The sequence below is a fragment of the Protobothrops mucrosquamatus genome, unplaced genomic scaffold, assembly GCF_001527695.2.
Source record: "Protobothrops mucrosquamatus isolate PMUCROS unplaced genomic scaffold, P.Mucros_1.0 scaffold36, whole genome shotgun sequence".
NCBI classification, from domain to species: domain Eukaryota; kingdom Metazoa; phylum Chordata; class Lepidosauria; order Squamata; family Viperidae; genus Protobothrops; species Protobothrops mucrosquamatus.
Genome location: NW_015386420.1, coordinates 969,352 through 993,417, shown reverse-complemented (window position 1 = coordinate 993,417; position 24,066 = coordinate 969,352). Strand labels below are relative to the sequence as shown.

The following is a 24,066-nucleotide window of genomic DNA, read 5'->3' as shown; positions in this document are numbered from 1 at the left end:
GCCTAGGGGAATTTTTAGAGGGGTTTTATTCATATTTTAATTAGACAACATTTAAATATTTCTTTTTAACTAATTTTAAATTTTGTAATTGTTTTTGATGTATTTTTAAATTGATTGTCAGCCGCCCTGAGTCCGCAAGGAGAAGGGCGGGATATAAATTCGATAAATAAATAAATAAATAAATAAATAAATAAATAAAACCATTTTCATGAGAATTATATAGAACTCAAACAGCAAAAAAAGGGATTATTTTACATGCTGATACAGAAATTGGTCTGTTTGCATGATTGTCACAAAATGTTTTCCTCTTATATATCATTAGAGGGCCATTTATCATAGTATCATTTACAAGAAAAAATACTCTAGAGAAATAGTAATTAGTTTCTATATCCTAAGGTGTTACTCTGTTCTGTCATTTGGGGATTGGAATTACACTTTTATTGAACCCAACCCTCGGTGATTAAACTTCCATTCTGTGTATCTTTATCATAATGGGTTGACATAATATTCATCATCTAAACAGGTGTACTGTGTTGTACTGTTTAATGTTTGCAAAGAGACTGAATTTGTGCTGTTGATTTTTAGTCACCAACTAAGAGCTTACTTAGAAAGTGATTTAACATTAAAAGTTTAGTTTCAAGAAACAGGAAATGAAACATTATTTTTTAAATACTGGAATAATACCGAAATAGAAACAGTCTAGACAAATCAGTATTGTCTAGATCTTTTTTCTAACCTGATGTTCTCTGGAAATTTCCAGAGAAATTCGCATTGCCAGTCAGATCAACCAGTAGTTTTGGTAACAAGAATGTCAGGAGTTATGTCCAACTCTTCTAGAAGGCACCAATAAAGGAAAATATTTGTAGCTCAGGACTGAAATGAAGGGTCCTTGGTACTCTCTGAGCTTGGTTATTGCAGATGTTGCAGACTTAACACTGATGATGTTGCCTAGTTTGGGTAATGAAACATCTGCAAGAGAACAATCATCTGACAGCATCAAGGACCCCTCACATCTAGAAGACATTAGATTAAGTAATTACTTTAATTGATGGTAGATCTCAGAGGTTCAGATGAAGAAGTTTGTGGCCTCCAGATATTGCTGAAGTACACATTTGGGCATTAGTAGTAGAGGCAGCTGAGAGATATTGTCAGCATCCTTCATTATCTCTTATTGGCTGTGTCTGCTGGAGCTGAAGGGATGAAGGTTCCCCGTGACTGTGTATGGTGGGTGAACAGAACAGAAACATTATCACACATTCCAGCAGTACATTCATAAACATATCTACTCATATGTACCCCATAGAGTTGAACTGAATTAATAAAGGAGAATATTTGTAGCTCAGGATTGAAATGAAGGGTCCTTGGTGACGATGATGTTACCTAGTTTGGGTAATGAGATGTCTGCAAAAAAACAACCAAGCTCAGAGCACCAAGGACCCTTCATTTGAACTGAATTATTGCCTGTCAAAGATGGACAAATGATGGCATTTAGTTGTTTTCAGCTTTTTCTTTCTAATTTTTAGTTGGAGATTAGGAAGCCGTGGGGAAAAAAGGGAACAGTCCTCATTAACTATAAGCCTGCGGCCTCCAATCATTTGCCAAGTGAACAAAACACAGAGGAAGGGAAAGATTCCCATCTCAGGTTTAACATTTTACTGGAAATGTATATTTTTATCCATTGGCTGAAGTATTCTTGGAGCCTTGAAAACATGATGTCCTCGTGTTTTATATTCTTTACTGATGAGTGTTGACATATCATCTTTAAATATTTGTGAAGTTCCATGGGCATTATTATTGGTTTGTATAGGAAGTTGAGGTGGTTTTCAGGTGCTCTCAAGTGACCAGTTACAGTCAAGGGATTGTTTATTGCATTTCTTGTACCAGAGTATGTATTCCTGTATTTGTAGATGGCAAATAAAAATAGGCTGGCTCAGTTCTTTTTGTCACATTAAAGCAAACAGATGGCAGAGGTTTTATACAGAGAAGCAGATGGATTGCAGTTGACATGGTGACTGAGGTAGGCCGGCAGTGTTTGAAAATAGTTGTGCAGGAATAAAGAGTTCAGTCACACAGGAGGAAAAATAATTCTGCCACCTCCTACAGTTACTTGATAGAAACTGTATTTTTCTTCAACCCACACTTTGATGGAAATATGTGAAGTTCAACCCAAAGACTGGAGGCCTGCATACTCCTCTGATTAATAATTTGTTAACAGAACTGCTTTTGATTTAGCAAATTATAAAACAGGCTAATTTATATTTCTAAAAAACAGGTGTTTCAGCTACAGTAAGTTTACCTGGAAGACAAGTCACTATTTTTCCCTTATCATTTGATTATGTTCCACTCTTCTTCAAAGTCCTTGCGTTGTTTTTGCAGAAGAGGTAAGGAACAGCTTAGCTTTGAAGCCTAACAGTTGATGATTTTGAGGACTTCAGTTTAACTAAATTCAGCAAGGACACATTTTAGTAATTCCCTGTGTGGGTGAGGGAAAAACATTAACAACTATAAACTGGTTCAACTAGATTTAAGTTGGGATCTGTAATGGATAATGCTGATGGGCGGAATGTTCTAATAGAGAGATGCATTCAATTATGTATTTTTAAAAAGTAATGAGCAATAAATTTATGAGACTCAGTTGTTCAGTCAAGCTGAATCAACAATTACTTGCAGAATGACTTTAGTATTAAGAGAGATATGTTTACCTCACTGCCCTACTTAATCTTTCCATTAAGGATTAAGTGATTTCCCACTTGTGCTGTATTTTTGTTCTAAAAATGTATATGCCTAAAGTAGACATATCCTCAGAATATCTTACCCATGTAAAAATAGAGTAATAAAAGATATTGAAATCACGCACTGAAATCATCAGCAGTGATTAAAAGGCTTTGTTTGACGCAGAAAAGATGTTCAAATATGCAGGCCTCCTGTGATGGAGGAAGGGAAATTGCCTAAAGGGATTTCATAAGTGACAAAATTGTTGATCAAGTTATTTCACAGTTCATTTCAGAGAGAGGACTGAGAAGGACTCAGAAGATGGGCTATATCAGGAGCCGCAGCATGCCAGCAACCGGTCCGCACAAACAAGCAAAGCCCCATCCGTGGGATGCAAGCAGCACACAAAACCACACACTCTCCGGTCCATGGAAAAACCTCTCTCTGCGGAACTGGTCCCTGGTGCCCATTAGGCAACCTAATGGAAGAGTGAATCGCTGCTTCTGCCAGAATACTTGGAAGGCTTTAGAGATAACAGTAGAATTCTCTTTGTAATCGCTTGGAAGCTAATGATGTTGTTTAAGGACAAGCAAAGATTTTCCCAGAGCCTGTTTTATAATCACAGTACTGCCTTTTTCAATTCACGCCCATTTTTGTATGCTTCAAAGTACTCCTTCTGGAGATGGTCAAGTTATTGTTGCCTATGAGAGCAGCAGTATCTGCAGCAAATCATAACACCAAAATGATATGACAGTGACATCATCACATAAATGCCGCAATAACGTACCTGCATCTCAGTGTCTAATATGAATACATAAGTCATGGCATTTGCATGAGACTATGCATATTTTATGGTTCAGCTCATTGCTTTCACTCTTGCTGATCCCTATGAAGGGGTGACCTCAGGGGCTAAGAGGCTCCATATCCTAAATGATGCTTGGCTGTCTACTGGCAAAGCCAGATGGATGTGCACTTTCAGACCGTAAGACTGATCCTTCAGGGAGGGGGTTACCCTGCATCCAGAAGACCCGAACACTCTTTGAACAAACTATTGCTTCATGAAGAGTAGTTTTATTTTGTTTGAATTCAAGTTTATTGGCCCTCATCCAGCATATTACTGATTTTGGACCCAAATGTAATACTTGTGTTGTATTACCTATCAAGAAGAAATAGAGGTAGGTTAGCAAGTTGAGGACTCGGGTATAAACCTTCAGATGTCACTCAGCATTTTCATGAGTGCTGAATACTGAACAGAACAAGGTTTCTACCTTATATTCTGAAATTGCCTGGTCCTCCCCCCCCCCCCAATAAAACAGCCCCTTAAAAGATCCTGTCCTGAATATCTGGTCTAGGAAACCTACCTAGAAAAACTTAACAAACTATGAAATCAAAAGCTGCTGAGAAGTCCATAAGTAATCAATATGGTCTTGCTTCTCCAGTCCATTTCCAGAACACCTTGCCCATTATGACCTGTGTGCACAATTCTCAACCATCAAACATTCTTTGCTTTCCCTGCCTTCAGATGAGTGATCACCAGCTGGCAATGGCAACACTTGTCTGCCTATCAAAACCTGCTGCAGCATTAGAATGGCTTTCACAGGAATCATCCTCTTACCATTCAGAATGATTAGATTAGCAAAGAAATAGGAAACCTGTCTATTGGATCACCATGGATTAAAATTAAGTCTTCTCCAAACCAGCCTTTCTTGCCCTGGAATCTTGGGAGGGAAGTTTACATTCCGACTATCCTCAGCAACACCTGAAACAATCGACCCACTAATAAGAGATAGCAAAAAAAGTAACAGGCAGCAGAGAGAAAGAAGAAGTACTTAATTCATATTTTGCATCTGTCTTCATGCAAAAAGAAAACACTACGCAACTTACCAAAAACAGAACCATAAATGATGGGTTAGAAATGCAAATTAAAATATGGAGATACAAGAGAACATCTTTCGGCTCTGGACAGATTGAAATCACCAGGTCCTGATGGACTACACCCCAGAGTTCTGAAAGTACTGGCAGATGTAATTTCAGAATCATTGAAATATATCCTTCAAAGTTTTTGGAGCACCAGGGAACTACCTGAGGACTGGAAAAGAGACAATGTAGTTCCCTTCATCAAAAAAAGGGGAGAAAAACAGATCCAGGAAATTACAGATCAATCTGCCTGACATCAATACCTGGGAAGAACTTGGAAAAGATAATCAAGCAACAAATCTGTGAACACCTAGAAGCAAACAAAGTTATAACCAGAAGCCAACATGGGTTTGTCAAAAGCAGATCATGCCAAACAAATCTTTTTTCATTCTCCGACAAAGTGACTAAATTAGTGGATCAGCGAAATGCTGTGGACATAGTATACTTCTGTTTTAGTAAAACATTCGATAATGTAGACCACAACCTACTTCTTGGCAAGCTAGAAAAATGTGGAATAGACAGCAACACCACCAGATGGGTTTGTAACTGGCTGACAAATTGTACTCAACATGTACTCCTCAATGGAACTACATCCTTGCCTCAGTTGTTAAGTGAATCACTGCAGCTGATAAATTTTTAACACAATTGTTAAGGGAATTTGACTTCCCCATTGACCTTGCTTGTCATAAGATCGCAAAAGGTGATCACATGATCTCAGGACACAGCAAATGACACTATGCTGGCAGGAATAGCCAACATCCTAGGAGAGAAGCTCAAGATCCAAAAAGTTCTCGACAGACTTGAACACTGGGCCCTATCTAACAAAATGAAATTCAGTGTAGATAAAAGTAAGGTTTTACACTTAGGCAAGAAAAAACAACTGTATAGGTATGGGCTAGGTGAAACTTGGCTTAATGCCAGTAACTGTGAAAGGGATCTTGGAGTCCCAATGGACAATCATTTAAATATGAACCAACAGTGTGCAGCAGCAACCAAAAAAGCCAATGAAACCTAAGCTGCATTAATAGAGGGATAGAATCAAGATCACGCGAAGTTCTAGTACCGCTTTACAAAGCCTTAGTAAGACCACACTTGGAATACTGCCTCCAGTTCTGGTCATCACAATATAAAAAAGAGATTGAGACTCTGGAAAGAATGCAAAGAAGAGCAATGAGAATGATTAGGTGGCTGGAAACTAAAACATATGAAGAATGATTATAGGAATTGGATATGTCTAGTCTAAGGATATGAAAAGGACTAGAGGAGATGTGATAGCAGAGTTCCAATATTTGCGGGGTGAGGTGAGGGGGGGGGGTAAAACTATTTTCCAAAGCACCAAAAGGCAAGACTAGAAACAATGGATGGAAACTAACCAAGGAGAGAAGGAATTTAGAACTAAGGACAAATTTCCTAATGGTGAGAGCCATCAACCAATCGAACAGATTGTCTTCTGCTTGAGCAGGGGGTTGGATTAGACAACCTCCAAGATCCCTTCTAACTTCCAAAAAACCTTGCCAGGAATTAAGATTGACTCAAAGGGATCCTGTGCCTCCTTCCCAAAAGGCAACAGTAACCTCAATTTTCAGAAATTGTGGGTAAAAGTTTCAGAAAAATGAAATTAAACGGTTATCATTGTTATTTATCATTGTCTTCCTTTATGAAACATTAATTTCATTAATCTTTTCCCCTCCACTAGCAGGATAATGTGGTGGAATTTATAGAAAAACATATTTTCCATAGCAGATGATTAATACAGAACAGAGTAGTTTTCAGGTATGATCCTGACTCTCTGATGTTCATAATTATTCTATAGCACAGAGAGAACTAAGACCCAAGACCACTTTCTCCTTTTCATTTTATCCATGTCTCCTTGGCATACAGGAACTTTCCACAAAATTTGCATAATTATAGGTAGTCCTCAACTTGCAACTGTTCAGTTATGATAGACCTACCCCAGGAGCTACTTACAGTTCCAGATTCAAAGTCCGATGATCAAGTCCCTCTACAGCCACATGATCAGACTTGGGAGTTCAACAACCTGGTCGCCTTTATGGCCACTTGCAGTGCCACAGGGTGACAGAGCTGCATTTTATGACAGTTTTGCAGAAAACCAGCATTCACTCCTGGTTTTGGGGGGAAACCGCACTCATAACGAACCATTGGTTCACTTAACGACCACAGCAGTCATTTAATATGCCTGGAGCAACCATCCCCAAAAAGGTCATAAAGTCGACTTTATGACCATTATGACTTACAATTTTGATGGACAGTCGTAAGTCAAGGGCTACCTGCACCCTATGATTATGGTAACAGTAATTGCTTTCAAATTGATGTGAAATATCTGTGTGGTGGTTACAAAATATTGTTCTTATCTCGTTTAGTAGTAGTTTTACAAGCCACCAAGATACAGTGTTTCCTAAAGAAGGGGATACAATCCAATCATATTCTGGGAAGCTTGATTACAGGTCAAATCACACTGAAGAAATAGTACAGTAGAAGTTACAAACAAAAGAATGGCAGAGGGGATATAGTAAATTCAAGAGGGAATAACAAGCAACTTCATGTACAGTCATTGCTAATATTAAAAAAGACGTATGTAGAGGATTGGTGGCCTAGCCGATTCCATTTTATTATTTTAAAAAGCATTTCCTTATACAGGTTCCCTGATAAGTTATATCCCTAAGCTTTCAGCTCAGGGATAACAAGTGCAAATGAGAGCATATCTTAAACAAAATGGAAGCAATAGTCAAGACACGGCCCGATGTGCTGAATTTGGGACAGTAGTTCAGAACTGAAGATGCCATGCACAAAGCTGTTTACTTCCTGGTCCTTCATAAACATTAAATTACAGCACAAATGTTTGGTTGAAATATGAACTGTAGTTCTTTAGCATCTTCATGAGTTGTTTTTAAAAAGCTATTATTTTCCGTTAAATTGCATGGGTGTATAGAGACAGAGCTACAGGTCTACTCTAGGACTTATACTGTACAGAAATCAATGTGAGCTAATAATTCCCTATGCTGGCTTGTAGGATATTGGGTTTTACATTTTGGACACTCCAGGAAACTTTCATCCAGAAGGCTTATACGTTTTGGTAAAGAACGTTTGTCTTGTATCATCAACTTGTCTTCAAAAGCAGCGTGGAAGTTGTCTAAGACTTCTAAACATCCACCACGTTCTGGAAGCTTCTGGAAAAAAAACTGTTGCATTTAAATAAGATAGTATATAATTTATAATGCTTGCCAACGGTATTTCTTTTAGGAGTCAAATATCTAAATATAATTTAAAAAAGATATCTGACTGGATTGTAACAGAATCTAGTGATGTATAAAGAAAAAAAAGACATTAAAATTTTATATCAGGAAAAGTCTGTTTTGATATTATCTACAATGTTTCTAAATTCCCCACAAGATGCTGTTTTAAAACCAAAGGCAAAGGTTCTCAGAGGAGTCTGTACAGCATCAAATAGTTGCAACAGCTTGTGTGAAATTGTTATAAAAAAACAATTACATCTGGCAAATAAAATACAAACTCATCAACAATTGGAGTTCAATATACATGCTATATGTGGAAAATGAAAAGGATGTCTTGGGATTGTGCAGGTCTAGATTTGAAGAGCGAAATGTGATTCAGAGTCATATTCAGCCTTTCCTCAAGACTGAACAACTATCATATCTCAGAAAAAGACTCATTTGGGTTATGGTGTTCCTGACAGATGCTAGAAGTACATGTATACCTGCTGCAAATCTTCCTTTCCTTTCCCATCCATCCAATTTATTGGCCGCCCATTTTATCACAGGGTAACTGTTATTTTGCCTTTCATGCTGGCTCTCTGCACAGCTCTAGTAAAGATTCAGTCTTAATCCATCAATACTTACTGAGGGCTCAAGACGAGTAATTTGGTCTCTTGCCTTCCGTAGTTCCTTAAGAACTTTGTTCAACTGGATTTGCAGGTTCTGGCGATCTAGTTTTTCATTCTCAAAGTCTGATGTGCATGACTGTATCTAGAAGAAAAGAACTGGATGAAAAATGAAATGATCTCCTGTTTTTTACACATTCCATTTAAATATATGCCTATATACAAAATAAATGTTAACTTTTTATAGATAAAAAGAATAGTTTGATAAAAGAAGTAAAGACTTGTAAAGACTACAAAGAGGATACAATTAATCCTGAATGAATTTCAAATTCATATTCTGTTCAAAGCTTAAATATGAGCAGACACTATGACAAATTACATTAATAACGTTATGATTTCTGGACCATAGAAATGTAGACTATTTCTAAATTAGGACAAATTTTTGATATTAAAATGAAGATTAGAGTGGGGGATATTAGTCACAAAGATCTATGCTACGTGTGAGAGAGCATAATTTAGTACCTGTTGTTCCAAAGCTGCTATTCTTGACTGTTCTTCCTGCTGTTTTATCAAAGACTTGTGGAGCACTTCAACCTGTAAAATAGAAGAGGAGATTATGTGACAATCAATACATAAAAAGCTTCCAAATAATAAATCTTCTTCTTCTTGTTGTGCCATATCCGTTATTGGACGTTGGTGATCATGTTGGCGATCCTGTTTTTATCAGCACCCACATGAAAAAGTGCTGCTGAGTTTTGTCCAAACCAGTCCCTTAGATTTTGAAGCCATGATGTTCTTCTTCTGCCTGGACCTCGTTTGCCCTCACTCTTTCCCTGGAGGATTAAATGGAGTATGCCGTATTTTTCTGGGTGTCGCATCACATGTCCGAAATATTCTAACTTTAAATAATAAATACAAGACACTTTCATGGATTTATTTTGCTCTTCCTCTGTTACACTTTTACTACTACTGTAATGACAGCATGAAGAGGAGCAATGTCTCCTTTTCTTAAACCTTATGCCTCCCAATTTCTTCCCAGTTATACTTGTCCAAATACAGAGATAGTCTTCAATGGCCAGCCTAGACAAGATGCAGGTGTATCCATGCCGTTATCACCTTTGGTGATATTTAAAGCAATGTTAGATGAATATATTTAGAGGGTTGAAGATGTGCATGCTACAAATACAGATAGTCCTTAACTTACGACCACAATCAAGCCCAAACTTTCTGTTGTTAAGTGAGACATTTGTTAAGTGAGGTTTGCCCCATTTCGTTTACAACCTTCCTTGCCTCAGTTGTTAAGTGAATCACTGCAGTTGATAAATTTTTAACACAATTGTTAAGGGAATCTGACTTCCCCATTGACCTTGCTTGTCAGAAGATCGCAAAAGGTGATCACATGATCTCAGGACACAGCAATGGTCATAAGTACGAACCAGTTGCCAAGCATCTGAATTTGGATCACATGATAATGGGGATGTGTTGTAACTGTGAAAAATGGTCATAAGTCACATTTTTCAGGGCCATCGTAACTTTGAACGGTCACTAAACAAACTGTTGTAAATCAAGGACTACCTGTAAAATTCCCTTCCACCTGATTTATTTCACTCACTGCCAAAATCAGGGTTAAGATATGCACTCAGGTTGTTACTGGCTACTAACCACATTAGCAGAACCGTTGAAAGGAGTTTAATCTTGAAAGTGTCTTTAGACAGACACAACTAATCCCAACGCTACCTTCCACCACCCACATGGAATGAACCTGCAATACCCTGAATTCCCAATCTGCAGGATCAATTTGGGAAGCCTGTAATAAAAAGCATCTAGGCAACAGTACAAAGACCTGAACTGAGAAGGCTTGTGCACGCTTCCTTTCTTCATCCAGCTTTTTCCTGGTCATTTCATGCTCATGTGTAACTCTTTGCAAGAGCTGCCCTTTGAGGTGGTTTTCATCCTGAAGAGCCTTAATATCAGTTTGCTTCTGCAGCTTCAGAAGACCGTCTGCATTTATTGCCTCTTGCTTAATTTCATCATACTTCCTTTGCAATTCATTACGGTCAGCATGTAGCTGGGAGACAATTTGCCTTTCTGCTTCCAGATTCCTTTCTGCTGTGGCCAACATCTGTTCATAATATCTCTGCTTGTCTCCTTTTTAGGATTCCACCAAAAGGCAAAGGGACACGGAGCAGAACAAAAGAAAAAAGAAAAAAATGAAGCAAATATGTGAAAATATGAAGCAAACCAGCATGTTGCACTTTAGATGTAAGCACTGAATTATGGCATCATAGTATCTCACATGTTGGCATCTCCTCATAGTGAGCCCAGAAATCATAATCATTTTAGATTTTTGGGATTTTTTTAAATTTACCACCCATACTATAATACTATTCAGTTACTTCAAATGACTGAATTTTAAGATATGCTGTTTTGGAACGCTGTCTTATGTTCTTGTTTCTTGCTTACAGAATATTAAAATTGAAAACAAAAACATTCAATAATCTAAATATGAAAATTTAACTAAAAACTGCAGGATATTTCACAGATACTAGCAACATTAAGCACTTGTTTTGTAATATGTTCTAAAATGAACATAAATTATCTTACAGTACTTTAAATAAACAAGAATATCACTTTATCTGCTGTTTATAAAGTACCTATAGTTCTAAACCAATATGGTTTTGCATGACAATCTGCTCTTTTTGTACGAATATAAGTGTATAAAATGGGAAACTTTATTTAAATGTATTCTGATGTAGACACTTCTTATAGCTTTCCATATGGCACATTATATTACTGAAATTCTACAGCACATTCCAAGGGTACTACGGTGCTTGATGTACCTCTGGAAACATGTTCAAATCCCTAATAAGGTTCATTTAGTGACCTTAAAAAGCAACAAGCACAAATAGATTAGTCTACAAACTTTTTAAATATTCCTCTCAATATGTCAGTGATGAAGATCCAATGTTGCCATTTTCCTCCATGCTGCCATTCCATCTTTGAATATGTTATTATTACAACTTTTCTAGTTCTAGTGGAAAGTCCTACTAATATGCTATTTTTGACTATCAAGAGTCCTTCCTTCACTAATTACACATTATGATGATATGAGATTTGTAAAATGTATCTTAGACATTGCAGTGAAAGTACAAACTCTAGTCCACACCCATATTTCTACCATCATTCAAGAGGAAGAGAGAATTTAGGCATGCAGGCACAGAGAGATGTTCTAATCTAACCCCTTCCTCTCCTCTATACAATAAAGCATCTTTAAAAACTAGTGACAGAGCTTGAGAAAATAAAACCAGTAGTGGTATGGCAAGGTGGGGAGGAGAAAATTACCACAATTCTTCTGTACTCTGTGATTACAGCGGGATGCAGGAGAAATCTTGGAGCAGAAAGAACTTGATTCTAGAGCAAGTATTCTCAACAGGAATAGGAAAAAAATTACTGGGAGATATGGCTCTAGAATTCTAATCCTTATGTTTCTGGACTTAAGTTTAATATTTTATCACCTTTAATCTTTCTGGACAATTTTAGGGAATGGGTGCTTAATGTCACAATGCCAATATGTCTCATGGCATACAAATGCTTAATCAAACATCACATAGATAAGAAATATAATACTAATAATTATTCAGGCACAAAACAAATACCTAATAGCAGAAGAATTTCCAAAATTCTTGTTATCAAGAAGTCTTGCCTGCATCTCTGTACTATGGAAGTTGTTCTCAGAAATATTGTAAACTCAGTAGGAATGATATGAATGTTTAAATCAACTTCTAAAAAGCGAGTGTTACATGCCAGACCAGATCAACAAATGCTGTTTTCCTATGTATAAAATTGGGAGTCTGGGATCTAAACAATGACCAGAATGTATTTTCTCTCCCACCCTCCCTCCTAAAAATTACAGTGGCACCATTGGTGGGATTCAGCCGATTTGCACCACTTCGGCAGAACCAGTAGCTAATTTTTTGTTCCCAGGCCCAGAATGGACTTCCGGAAGCTGCATCCACACGGAGAACCGGTTGTTCACATATTTGAATACCACCACTGAGTGGCACAAATACAGATTTCAGAAGAGCTCTTTTTACAGCTACAATATTTTGAACATGGAAATCAGATCAATATAAGTTAATTTTTTGATCCTATGCAGTTCGGAGAATAATCAGTCTATACCTTCTGCCCTAGCTTCCTTTGCTTGCTCTTGGATGACAGTTTTTAGCTGCTGTTCCAGATCAAAAATCCTTGCTAAGAGACTCTGAACATAAGCCTCCCGTTGCTGGTCATATATTATCCACTGCTGGTTTTTCTCCAAAGCCTGTAAAGAGATTTGAAAGTGAGTGAAACTTCTATGAGAAAAAACCCCAACTATCTTCATATCCTCTTTTCCTGTAAATCAAGTATTTGAAATGCATCCTCTTTGGCATGAATCCTGTTACCATGACATTTCAGTATACCACAGCAGAAGCAAACACAAAACCAGTGAAAAATTACCTCTGTACTTTTTCTTCATTGCCAGCATATTCTGCTGTTGCAAATGATCATAAACTGATGTGGTTCAATATACAGTGGTACCTAGCCACAACTGTGTTTGAAAACCACTTTCAATGTAACTTGAAAGGAAATAGATTAAATCATACAATTTCCAAGTAAATATGCACACATACTCAAATGTGAATTCTAGATTTAATCAACAAGGCTTCATGCAGACATCCAATGGTTTCCCAGTACATTTGTTATATGTTGTTCCTTAGCTTGTTCAAACTATGAGTCAGTGGCAATGAGTTTGAAGAACCGGACGGAACAAACTCATTTATCACAGGCTCCAAATCATGCTTTCTTATGTGCAGGCCACATTTAGAATTAAACTGTGCCCTATCACATGACAAATACATTCTCATTCAACTATTCTAGCACCTTTTAAATGAACTGTGTGCCTATGCCAGTACAGTTGTACACACATACAAGACAGTTGTTAGTGAAATAACGTATAAGTTGGGAAGGAAGGAATGGTTGCTAAAAATGAGGGAAGGTAAAGAAGAGAAGTGAAAAAGAGAGATGGCTTGAGAGAGAATCAAAAAAGAAACATTTAAAATAAGTGTTTTTATATCTTCCCAAGATATACAGCTTAATGTTTAAAGAGTTTATAATTTTTCATTCCTTCACACATAGAATTTAGGGCCAAAGTACACAATGAATTCAATATATGGTTATCCCATTTATTTTATTTTCTGTAGTATAAGAGTGTAGTAGCTAATTTGGTAGAAGGGAAATGTAATGGTAAAGGACAATTGTTTTACACAATTGTCTATGTGTATTATTTCTATGGTGCCAATGGAATTTTTTTAAATTATTACTCATTTCACACATGGACTGTATGACTGTTGTCTATAATTAGAGCCCTGGGGATGAATAATTATTCTGCTTTGTTTTCCTCACCCTTTTATTGATTGATTGGTTGATTGATTGCCTTCAAGTCATTGTTGATGCCTGGTGGCTGCCTGGATTGTCCCTGCAGTTTTCTTGGTAAGATTTTCAGAAAAGGTTTCATGTAACCTTCTTTCTAGGGCTAAGAAAGATGGACTGGCCCAAGGTCACCAAGTTGGCTTTGTGCTTAAGGCAGGAGTAGAACTCACCTCCTCATGCTTCCTAACCAAATGCCTTAACCACTACAACTGGCTCTTACTTTGTCCCATATTTTGATCCTAATCTTGATCAGCCCATTGTACTTGCTCTAGAGCAGGGGTGTCAAACTCAATTTTACTGAGGGCCGCATCAGCATTGCAGTTGCCTTGGGGGTTTGTGTGGCCAGAGTGGGTGCAGCCTACTGGGTGGGCATGGATGGAATGGGTGTGGCCTACTAGGTGGGCGTGGCCAGTTCTACATCATTCGCATCAAGGGTGCCTATGGGGGCCTGGGCAGGAGTGGGACAGATCTGAGGGTCTCTGGCAGAAGGGGGTGGGACCAGGGCAAGTGCCAAGGCATGGTCCATCAGGGCAAGTGCCAAGATGGCCACCACAAAATTGTCCATGGCTCCCAGCTGGCCTGGGCCAGGGCTAAGGCAGCGGGGGCCGTTCCCTCACTGTTTTCAGGATGGCTTCGCGGGCCACATGAAACCACTTTGCGGGCCACATCCGGCCCCCGGGCCTTGTGTTTGACATGTCTGCTCTAGAGTAAATAAAACTAGAGCAACTGTACACATCGCACTGAAGCATCTGCAATTTGTTGGCTTGTGATATTAGCTTTGCCTAGAAACCTGGACTAAAAGACTGATCCAGTTCCAAAAAGGATAGCCTTTACTTTCAGGTTATTCTGAACTTTAGTATACAAAAACTACCCTACAAACAAAAGTACAAGTTTAAAACTAGTAATTTTCAGAGCAAAGATAGAGATCTCTGTCCAGCCCTCTTTATTGAGTGTGAAAATAATATACACAATGTGTAAAAAGGTGTTACTATGCATGAATGGTGTAGCATACAGGAAAAAGAAAATACAAATAAGGAACTGTAAATGAAGCCTAAAGTTTACTTTTCTTTAAGATCAATGGAAGAACATGGTACGTAAATGTATGCATGCCATCTTTTATAAAGTATGCCTATTTTGAATAGTTCCCTACTAAGAGGTTTTTGAAAGCTGTTTAAGTGGTACTTATTTTGTTTTGTAATTTTTCAATTAATTAACAATACTAAACAAATGATTTGGATTATAAAAAATCTCAGAAAAATATTCCATTATATGCCTACTTATGTATTTTCAACTGAAGACACTTGGAAGTGTGTATAGAACTGTAATCTTCTTTAAACATACATTCCAGAAGCTGATTATTGCTGAAATATTTTTTTTTAATGAACAGAATGATAAAATTAGGGGCAAGGCCTTTTCAGCAGCAAACCTACCCTAATGTAACTCCCAAGGAATCTATTAGTTCCCTTCAAAGTTATGGCAATGGATTCGAAAACCACACATCTTTAAAATGGAGTCAAAAATTACTTCACTACATTATGCTGCAATATACAAGAAGAACATCTTATTTATTTTTATTAATGTTAATTACATTGTTTTATTAATGTATTCTTTTAATTTTGAGTGTTATATATTATTGTTACCTGTGAAAGATGGCATTCAAAAAGATGCCATATAAATGCATAAAGAATGATACCATCGTATCAACAAGTGATTGTTTGTTTTTTTAAAAAGTGGATGCTCATTGTTCGAAATAAAATTTTCACAAAACAATGCATTTAATATGTATTAATGTGTAGGAGATTAAAAGATCTTGACAAGAAATTCCTTATTTCTTTACAAATAAAAAGCTTATAACAGGCAGATCAAACAATAATTTAATTTTTAAACTTTATTTGAATCCATACATAAGGCTTTCAATAGCTCAATGAAAGCTATTCTTTAAATAGCCATCATATTAAAGAAGTTTTTGAATTTAAGAATAGTTTTCATGAGACATAAAGGTTACTGTTAATGGAATTTAAGGCACTTTCTTCCTAGCTCAGAGTACTGTTTCCACGTTCCTCTTTATATTTTTCTTAAATGAGAATACAGAGATAAGGACGAGATAGCAATATTCAGCAGATGTAATCTAAAAATGTCAAAGGCTTTCAGTCCCTGGCCTTGTTTGAAGAAAGCAGATTAAACTACACTGCATTTTTGTTTAATCATCCATTCTTAATCGTTACTGGAACTGGATGTGCCATAGCAAAAGAGACCAATGCATAAACAGAAAGCCTACGTTTGACTTTCAATATGATTTGACTCTCTTTTCCAGTTGGGAAGTGAAATATTGGTTGCCTGCCATACCTCCAATTTGTTTGTTTTATTCAGAAAAGCAGAGAAGTATTATAAATCTTCAGATGTGTGTCAGGTGCACAGACTTAACTGCTGACCAGATGCTATTTTGTGACTGAACTATAACAGCAGTTAATAAAGTGGGGGAGACATCACATCAGATCAGGGTTCTGCCTACAGACAAATACACAAATATTTGAATGGAGAAATTACAATTTAACTTATTTATTGCATGAGGTTTGAATGAGGTAATGTGCTGCTTTCTGAATGGATATACTCCAAAACAGTGAAGATAAAAGCATAATTTACTCATGACACCGGAGATCTATGTTACCCTACGTAGCAAAAAATAAGGAGTCCAACAGCACCTTTTCAGACTAAGGTATTTTAAATTTTACTGATAGTGACTCATGTATAGTATAATGTTGAGCTTATAAAGTTTATGGCGTAAAGTTTATGGCATAAACCAGCAAGTTATTAGCTTTTGTTGCATAGCATTTTAGAATTAGTTCACTTTCATGAAGTCCATGGAAATAAATTCAATTCCTGCCTCCTCCCTGAATGAAAAAATGGGGCTCAGATTTAAATCTGTCTCAACCCAATATCTGAACTGATGCAAAACACTGTTTTAAATGGGAATATAATCTTATGCAAGTTGTCCTTGGTTAACAATCATTTATTAGGCAACCATTCAAAGTTACAAGGGTGGTATTACAAGTACAGTGAATAGTACTTCCAACTATTCCTCAAATTCTGGCCATTCCCAGTACTCCCATGGTCACAAGATTGTGGGAAGCTACAGATCTGATTGCTTACTAAGAAAAATGAAATTTTGTATTTGATCCTAATCTCCCTATTACTGCTATATTCCCATATACTCTTTGTTGGCAATTAGTGACAATTAGCTACAAACAGGCTAATATAGGATAATTCTACATTATCTGTATTTATGTAATTTAATTTTATTCTTTAAATAAAACATATAACGTATTTGATAAAATGCCTTACGTCTTTCAGTTGAATTTCAATTTCATTTATGTCGACTGGCGTTCCAGCACAGTGCACAGCTTTTTCCTGTTAAAAATAGTGAAATAGAATAGTGAATAGTGAAACAGTTCAATTCCATTAACTGAAAGCAGATGTCTGTGTGTTGAAGATAGGAGCAGGTACTGCTACGCTATGCCTTGCAAGCACTGGGCTTCTGTAATTTTTCAAACTGTTGAAACATTCAAGATTCTACATATCGTATTTCTATAAATATTTCCTTTTGCAAAATAAAAGGGCGTGGCAAATTTAAAAATACTAAACCGGATGGAACTTAGTTATATTTAGATGGGAGACCACCATAAAATCCTATGGCTCACATCTTGACAGGGAGGGGATGGGAGGGGAGGAAGGAACAATGGTAAACTGTTTCTGTACCAACACCAACAGTTTTTTATGTGAACATTATGAGTTGAGTTACACAAAGGAGACTTTAATAAATTCCAGAACAGAATCTACTGAGCTACCTACAAATAGGAAAGTTTCATGTATTTGGCAAAAGATAACAGAAATTCTAAAAGTATTTGGATATGTAACAGATTACCTGGACTAGAATCTATTATTTTAAAACTTTGTATATTATAGTTTCAGGATAAGAGAGTAATATGTCCCAAACCTATACAGCCAGCATGTATATATTTGAATTTAACTGTGCTTATTGTTTTGCATAATAGCTGATATCTTTCAATTACCCGATATCTACAAACATCCTTCCTGATTTGGACAAGCACCTGACTTATCACTGTGGCATTTGGTATTTTAATTTTCAAATTCTATAGGATTGATACTATACTGCCATCTACTTTCAATAAGTGGTACTTCTGTAATCCTTTTCTATAATATCTTAGCTCACGGGTGTCAAACTCGCCGCATCATGTGACGTGTTGTGACGTATTGCAACTTTTTTTGTATTGCTGGAGCTGGCGTGAGCGCAGCCTCTGAATGATGCAACTGGTCTGCGCGCCGGCAGTTTGACACCCCTGTCTTAGCTAATCAGGTCAGTGGAATCAAATTTATAATCTGTTCAACTTGAGTTTTAACAGAGTGATGTCCACATAAGTAATTTTCAGCATCTAGTAGGAGTATAAATAGAAATAAAAATTATGTCCATTTTTCATCTATCCTTATGGTTGACTTAGTTACACCGATAATTATGAGTTAACTTTTACTCAGAAGCCACCACATGGCTCAAATGCTATGAAAACCTGATCTCCCATTAGAAATAACAAGAGGCCAGGGAGAAATTCTAGGACATTTATTCTAGTACCTCGCTCAGCAAAATAATTCAAAGTTAAAATATTCTGTGTGGACCACTGTATCCGTCTAGTAAGTTTAAATTAAGGATGCTAAAGACAATAATTTGTTAACTTCATTATTATGAACACTTACTCAAAATACAATTTTAACAGAATTTCAAATTAAAAATGGAGCATTATAAAAATAAAATAAAGCATCAAAATATATAGAAATTACTAAAAACAAAAGCAACAAAATACATAGTGAGTAATATCTTAGACTAATTCAAACAACTGTAGAGACAGACATAAATATGAATTTATTAGCAGTACCTGACTGTTAATTAAAATTTTAGAATCATGAAATGTCAAATGTAAAATTTATCCTGAAGGAACATGCAATTACTATTTTATTAATTTAGCTGCTCTCCTGAAAATCATTTCTGAAATATCTAATAGGAGGGAAACAATAAGAACAATATCTGTTTTGCTATGACTGATTGTTAAGGGAGATGTGAATAAAATTACTCCAGTTTAAATAAAACGGGCAACAAAGGACATGTGCAGTTGATTCAACTTCCTCTAAGAAACAGAGGCATAAAGAGTCTTGCCCAGGTGTGCGGTTGTATCTCTCTTCCAGATGAGCTGAAAGTAAGACCCTGAGTCTGGCTAATGTAAAAGCTCTTCTCTTTGTTCAGCACAAAATGCTGGCGTGTTGTATGCACCTGTGAATGGTCTCCCTAACATGCTTAAGTTACAGGGTTTTGCAGTAAAACTTAGGTCCTTTTTAAGTCTAAGTTCAGAATCAGCTGTTTTATTTCTGAAGAGCTTTTTCATAGCCAATCGAGATCAGTTATTGATTTATCTTTGATTTATTTCAGTTAGCCATGAGGGAATAGTATCTTGTGAAGTTAAGGCAACCAAAGGGCTTTCAAAGATTAGTTTGAATCAACCTCTCAGAACACAGTGTCAAATTTAGGCTTTAATGCAGTCAGGCTTACATCTAATAATAAAGAATTAACTGGACACATACAGAAGGGCACTTAGAAATTTTGACCAAACCGCTCCCAGAGATTGGTACTGCAATAGCTGCAGACGACTGCATCATGAAGCAGATAGCATACTACGGTACCTTAGCTCTGAAGATTTCAATTGTGGTGACGACGTGCCTATTACTGTTGTGGGTGGTGAATTAGAAAATGGTGGTTGTCACTTTGAGCTTTCAAGCATGCAAATCACTAAGCCATCTTGTTCCACTTCCCTATTATTACGTTGCAACAACTCATTTTTTTTCATATTTATTTAATTTAGTTCAGAGCTTTCCCAACTTGTTGACTCTGAGTGCTCTCAGCATAAAAAGCAAACAGCAATATGCAATCCAAGTAAAATGGACAGGATGGTGACTTTCGCCAATAGCATCATGCATACATCCTACAAGCCAGGTCTTCAAGATTCCCTGGAACATCATTAGGCAAAGAGCCACCCAATCTCGGGGGAACCTCATTCCAGAGGGTAATGCACATTCCAGAGAATGCACATTTCTTTGTACTGTATATCTTTTCCCCTATATTAAGCAGTGCTATGATAGATAGCATTGCTTGATATAGGGAACCTAAAGCAGGAGTCCCCAACCTTTCCAGCCTGGCAGTCTGGCCTGGCGTGGGGATGGAGGGGGGCCTGGCATGTGAGTGGCAGGCACATGCTCACACTCACACAGTTCTATTGTGAGAGCAGCGGTCAGGCGCGCCCTCCAGTCGTGCAAATGGAGCTTCAGAAATGGAGGGTGCTTTGTGCTTGCGCACTATGCTCCATTTGCAATGAGGGCGCTTGAGTGGAGGGTGCTTGTGCTCATGCACCACTCATAAGAGTGGACAGTGCTCGCGTGCAAAGCTCCTTTGTGTGAATGGAGTTTCGCGCGCGAGCGCAAGTGCTCTCCACTTGCGCAAGTGGAGCTTCACACGCATGCACTTGCCCATCTCTCCCGCAGCCTGGTTTCAAACAGGCCACAGCCCATTAATGGGCCACAGCCTGGGGATTGGGTACCCCTGACCTGAAGTACATCAACCCTGTCAGATCAAGCCATGTAGATTGATATGACAACAAATGGCTTTTAGGTGAAAAACCGTATGTTGAATTACATCCAGAATTTGCTCATGAATCACATAGGCACACCAGCTGAAGTTTCCAGGTAGTCTTCAAAGGCAGCCCAATGTAGAGCGTGTTGCAGTAATCAAGCTACAAAGTGAAGGGCATTCCGATCTAGGAAAGGGCATAATGCAGGCATGTCAAACTGCCAGCCCGCGGGCCAGATGCGCCATGCTGAAACCGCACCCACCCCATTGCTGGCAATGGGGAAAAAGTCATGGAACGTCGCGTGTTTGACATGCCTGGCATAATGGGTACACCAAATAAAGTTGTGCAAAGGCATTCCTTACTCAGCATGAGCTGTGAGTTCAGGTAGACCCCCCAGATTATATATCATTCTTAATGGGCAAATGCTACCCAAAAGGAGTTCAGTCCCAAATAACTTCCAAATAGCACTATGAGGAAAAGGGTTAGGTAACATTACACACATTTTTTATAAACTCACCTGGGCGATCTGGACATTACTGGCTCTGCTTTCAAGATCTGTACATCTTGCAGAAACTGCAGATATGTGATTTTTCTGCCATTCTACCTCTTCGGAGAGTGAATTTAGTAGCTGTTCCCGCTTAGCCACTTCTTTTGTTTTCTCTTCTAGCTGCCCCCGCAGAGAAGCAGCATCTGTACTTTTGCTTCTACTCCTTAACTCATCTTTCAGGACCTGGATTTCTTGATCTTTCTTTCCAAGTTTATTTTTATATTCTTCTGTTTCTGTTTCAAGGGCAAGTATTTTCTATATGAAGTACAAGCAAGCATTTAACAGGAAAAAAAGGTCAGTTTCCAAGCTACAAATGCCTGATTGAATAATCATGTTGGCAAATATTAATCTATTGGAAAGATAGTAAAATTAAGCTTATGGCACAGGATTTGGAATATGGTTGTACTATTCTGCCTAGAAATTGCCCATTTAATTGTAGGTATAGTCTCACTAAATTGTTTACATTTTACCAAAATATTATGTTCAGTATGCCAAAGCAGAGACAAAAACCTTCCAAAGAACTAAAAAAAAAAAGCTACAATTAATTCTTATGAAATCGGGGATTTAATGTTAATATGAAAGCGAAACAAAAATAGAAGAGGCTCCACCACTTTAACTAACCATAAAAAGAAGTCTCAACAAGAATGCACAATATAAATAACTTCTATGTACATAAACAGCTCAGATGATGCTTTATCAATTGTTCGCTATTTACAATTAAATTTGAATTTAAATAATTCAAAACACTTCAACTATTTAAATTACACTAATTCATATGGGCTTTCAAATATACAGACTTTATGAGAAAAGAAGGAAGGGTAGCTAAACCTTTGGAAAGAAATGCATAAAATCACACATTTCTTCTCTGAAATATAAAGAAATAAATCATTTTAAAAAGTTACTATGCTTATGTTAACAGTCACAAAAGCAACAGTGAAAGAGCCACACTACTTGTCCTGAGTGCTTCATATGCATTAGAACAAGAGGAACTAATATATGAATGAATAAAGCAAACATTTAGCACGTCTTAGGGAAGGTAACTTGCCATCCCATTGTCAGATGTGGTTGTAGTTGCAGAAATCTAGAAGCAATGCTAACAGGCTACACAATAGGGCACAAAGGAAAAACAGGGGTATCTATCACCCCTGGTAAGACATTACATTACAGCAGGCATGTCAAACTTGTGACGTCACATGACATCGCGCGACGTATCGCGACTTTTTCCCCATTGCCGGCAATGGAGTGGGCACGGTTTTAGTATGATGCATCCAGCCCACGGGCCGGCAGTTTGACATGCCTGCATTACAGTAAGGTAGAATGACTGGCTCAGGAATTCTAGGAGTTGAAGTCCACAAGTCATAAAAGGGCCATTGTTCCCCACCCCTGCAGTAAAGATTAGCTTCCCATTATCAATTAGTTTCTTTTGTATTTAGATGAAATGTGAAGCCTTTACTTTACAAAATGCTTTGTCTCAAACTTAATATCCAGGTTTTAATTTAGATGCAAAACAAATATTATTTTGTTAGATTATTTTAATTTATATCACCTCCAGAAGCCTCTTCCTTTCTTCGGGTGTCATTTTGCTTTTCTCCTTAATGATTTCTTCCAAAGACTTTTTCAGAGCTGCATTTTCTTTCTTGTACACCTGCAATTCTGATTCAGATTTGGAATCACCAGACTTGAATCCCCACTTCTTTGATGTCATACTTGAGGTTCTCCAAAAAAATCATCAGGCACTATTCAAAAAGCAGCCACTTCATCTGCAAGATTTTTTTTTTTAAAAATCCCTCTAATTCCAAATCCACAAATAGTACAAGTTTATGGGAATTATTTTCTAATATATATTACAATTACAACTAATCCGTTTATTCATAGTTTCAATGTATACAAACACAGCATTTTACAACCGACAAATAAAAACTTGTCAGCTTCTGCCCCATCATAAGTACTATGAAAAATAAAAATTCCTTTCAAAACCCTCTGAATATTTTTGTAAAATAGCAAAACTTTTTTCCAAATAGAACATTAAACCTTAAAAATGGGCATTATGAGGAAATTAAAGGAAACAGACACAATGCAATACGCAGGTGATAATTGTCTTCAGCTAGCCATATTAAATCATATCCCAAGGAGGAGGCCTATGCCAGAGAGATGTCTACAGAGATGCTCAGTCATCCAGTCATGGTTGTCCCAAAGGTGCTTTTTTTTCAATTTTTGAAAAAAGCTGGTCATTTGCATTCTTTTAAAGAGTCACTGACGCCAGTTGGAGGCTTATCTGAGTCACCTGAATAGGGCAAATGGGTGTGGAGCCTTCTTGGAACTGTTGAAAGGACTGTGTTGTAGATTAGTGATAGATGATGGTGTAGCCCCTTCAACAACTCTCTAAAAGAATGCAAATGACCAGCTGTCTGCAAGGAATATACATCCTTCCATTCCCCACCATCCAGTCAGAGCTGAAGAAGCTTCTTGGATGAAAAGCGAAACGCCTTCAAAGAAAAAAACAAGAAAATCCAGTTGCCTCTTGAAAAAGCACCTTTGGGACAACCATGACCTGGAGGACTGAGAAACTCCATAGACATCGGTCAAGGACCACCACCTGCTGAGGCCCGCTTCCAAGGCAGATCTTTCTTTCCACAAAGGCTCAAGAGGACCGACATGCTAGGGCGGGAGAACGCAGCTCCTGAGCCCTTCCCCCCCCCCGCCTTCCCCATACACACCTCAGCAAAGTCTCTGGAGCGCTAGGTGGACACAGCCTGGCGGAGAAGAGCGCTTTAAGATGGCAAAACGCGGCGGCGGCACTGACAGCACCGCGCCCTCCCTTCCACGGAAGGAAGGGTCGGGACGGCCCGGAGCGGCGAGCAGGAAACAACGGCAGA

General features: G+C 37.7%; 1 protein-coding gene across 1 annotated transcript; it reads right to left on the bottom strand.

The window, feature by feature from the left end:
* Nucleotides 1–7,267: 7,267 nt before the first annotated feature.
* Nucleotides 7,268–24,066, bottom strand: CEP55 (centrosomal protein 55). The gene is made up of 9 exons (XM_015811295.1): nucleotides 23,908–24,066; nucleotides 22,737–22,950; nucleotides 21,161–21,445; nucleotides 17,300–17,365; nucleotides 12,668–12,809; nucleotides 10,332–10,636; nucleotides 9,011–9,082; nucleotides 8,508–8,633; nucleotides 7,268–7,829 (listed from the first exon to the last, which is right to left on the bottom strand). The coding sequence occupies exons 2-9, from the start codon at nucleotides 22,893–22,895 to the stop codon at nucleotides 7,608–7,610; spliced, it is 1,377 nt and encodes a 458-aa protein (XP_015666781.1). The 5' UTR covers nucleotides 22,896–22,950; nucleotides 23,908–24,066; the 3' UTR covers nucleotides 7,268–7,607.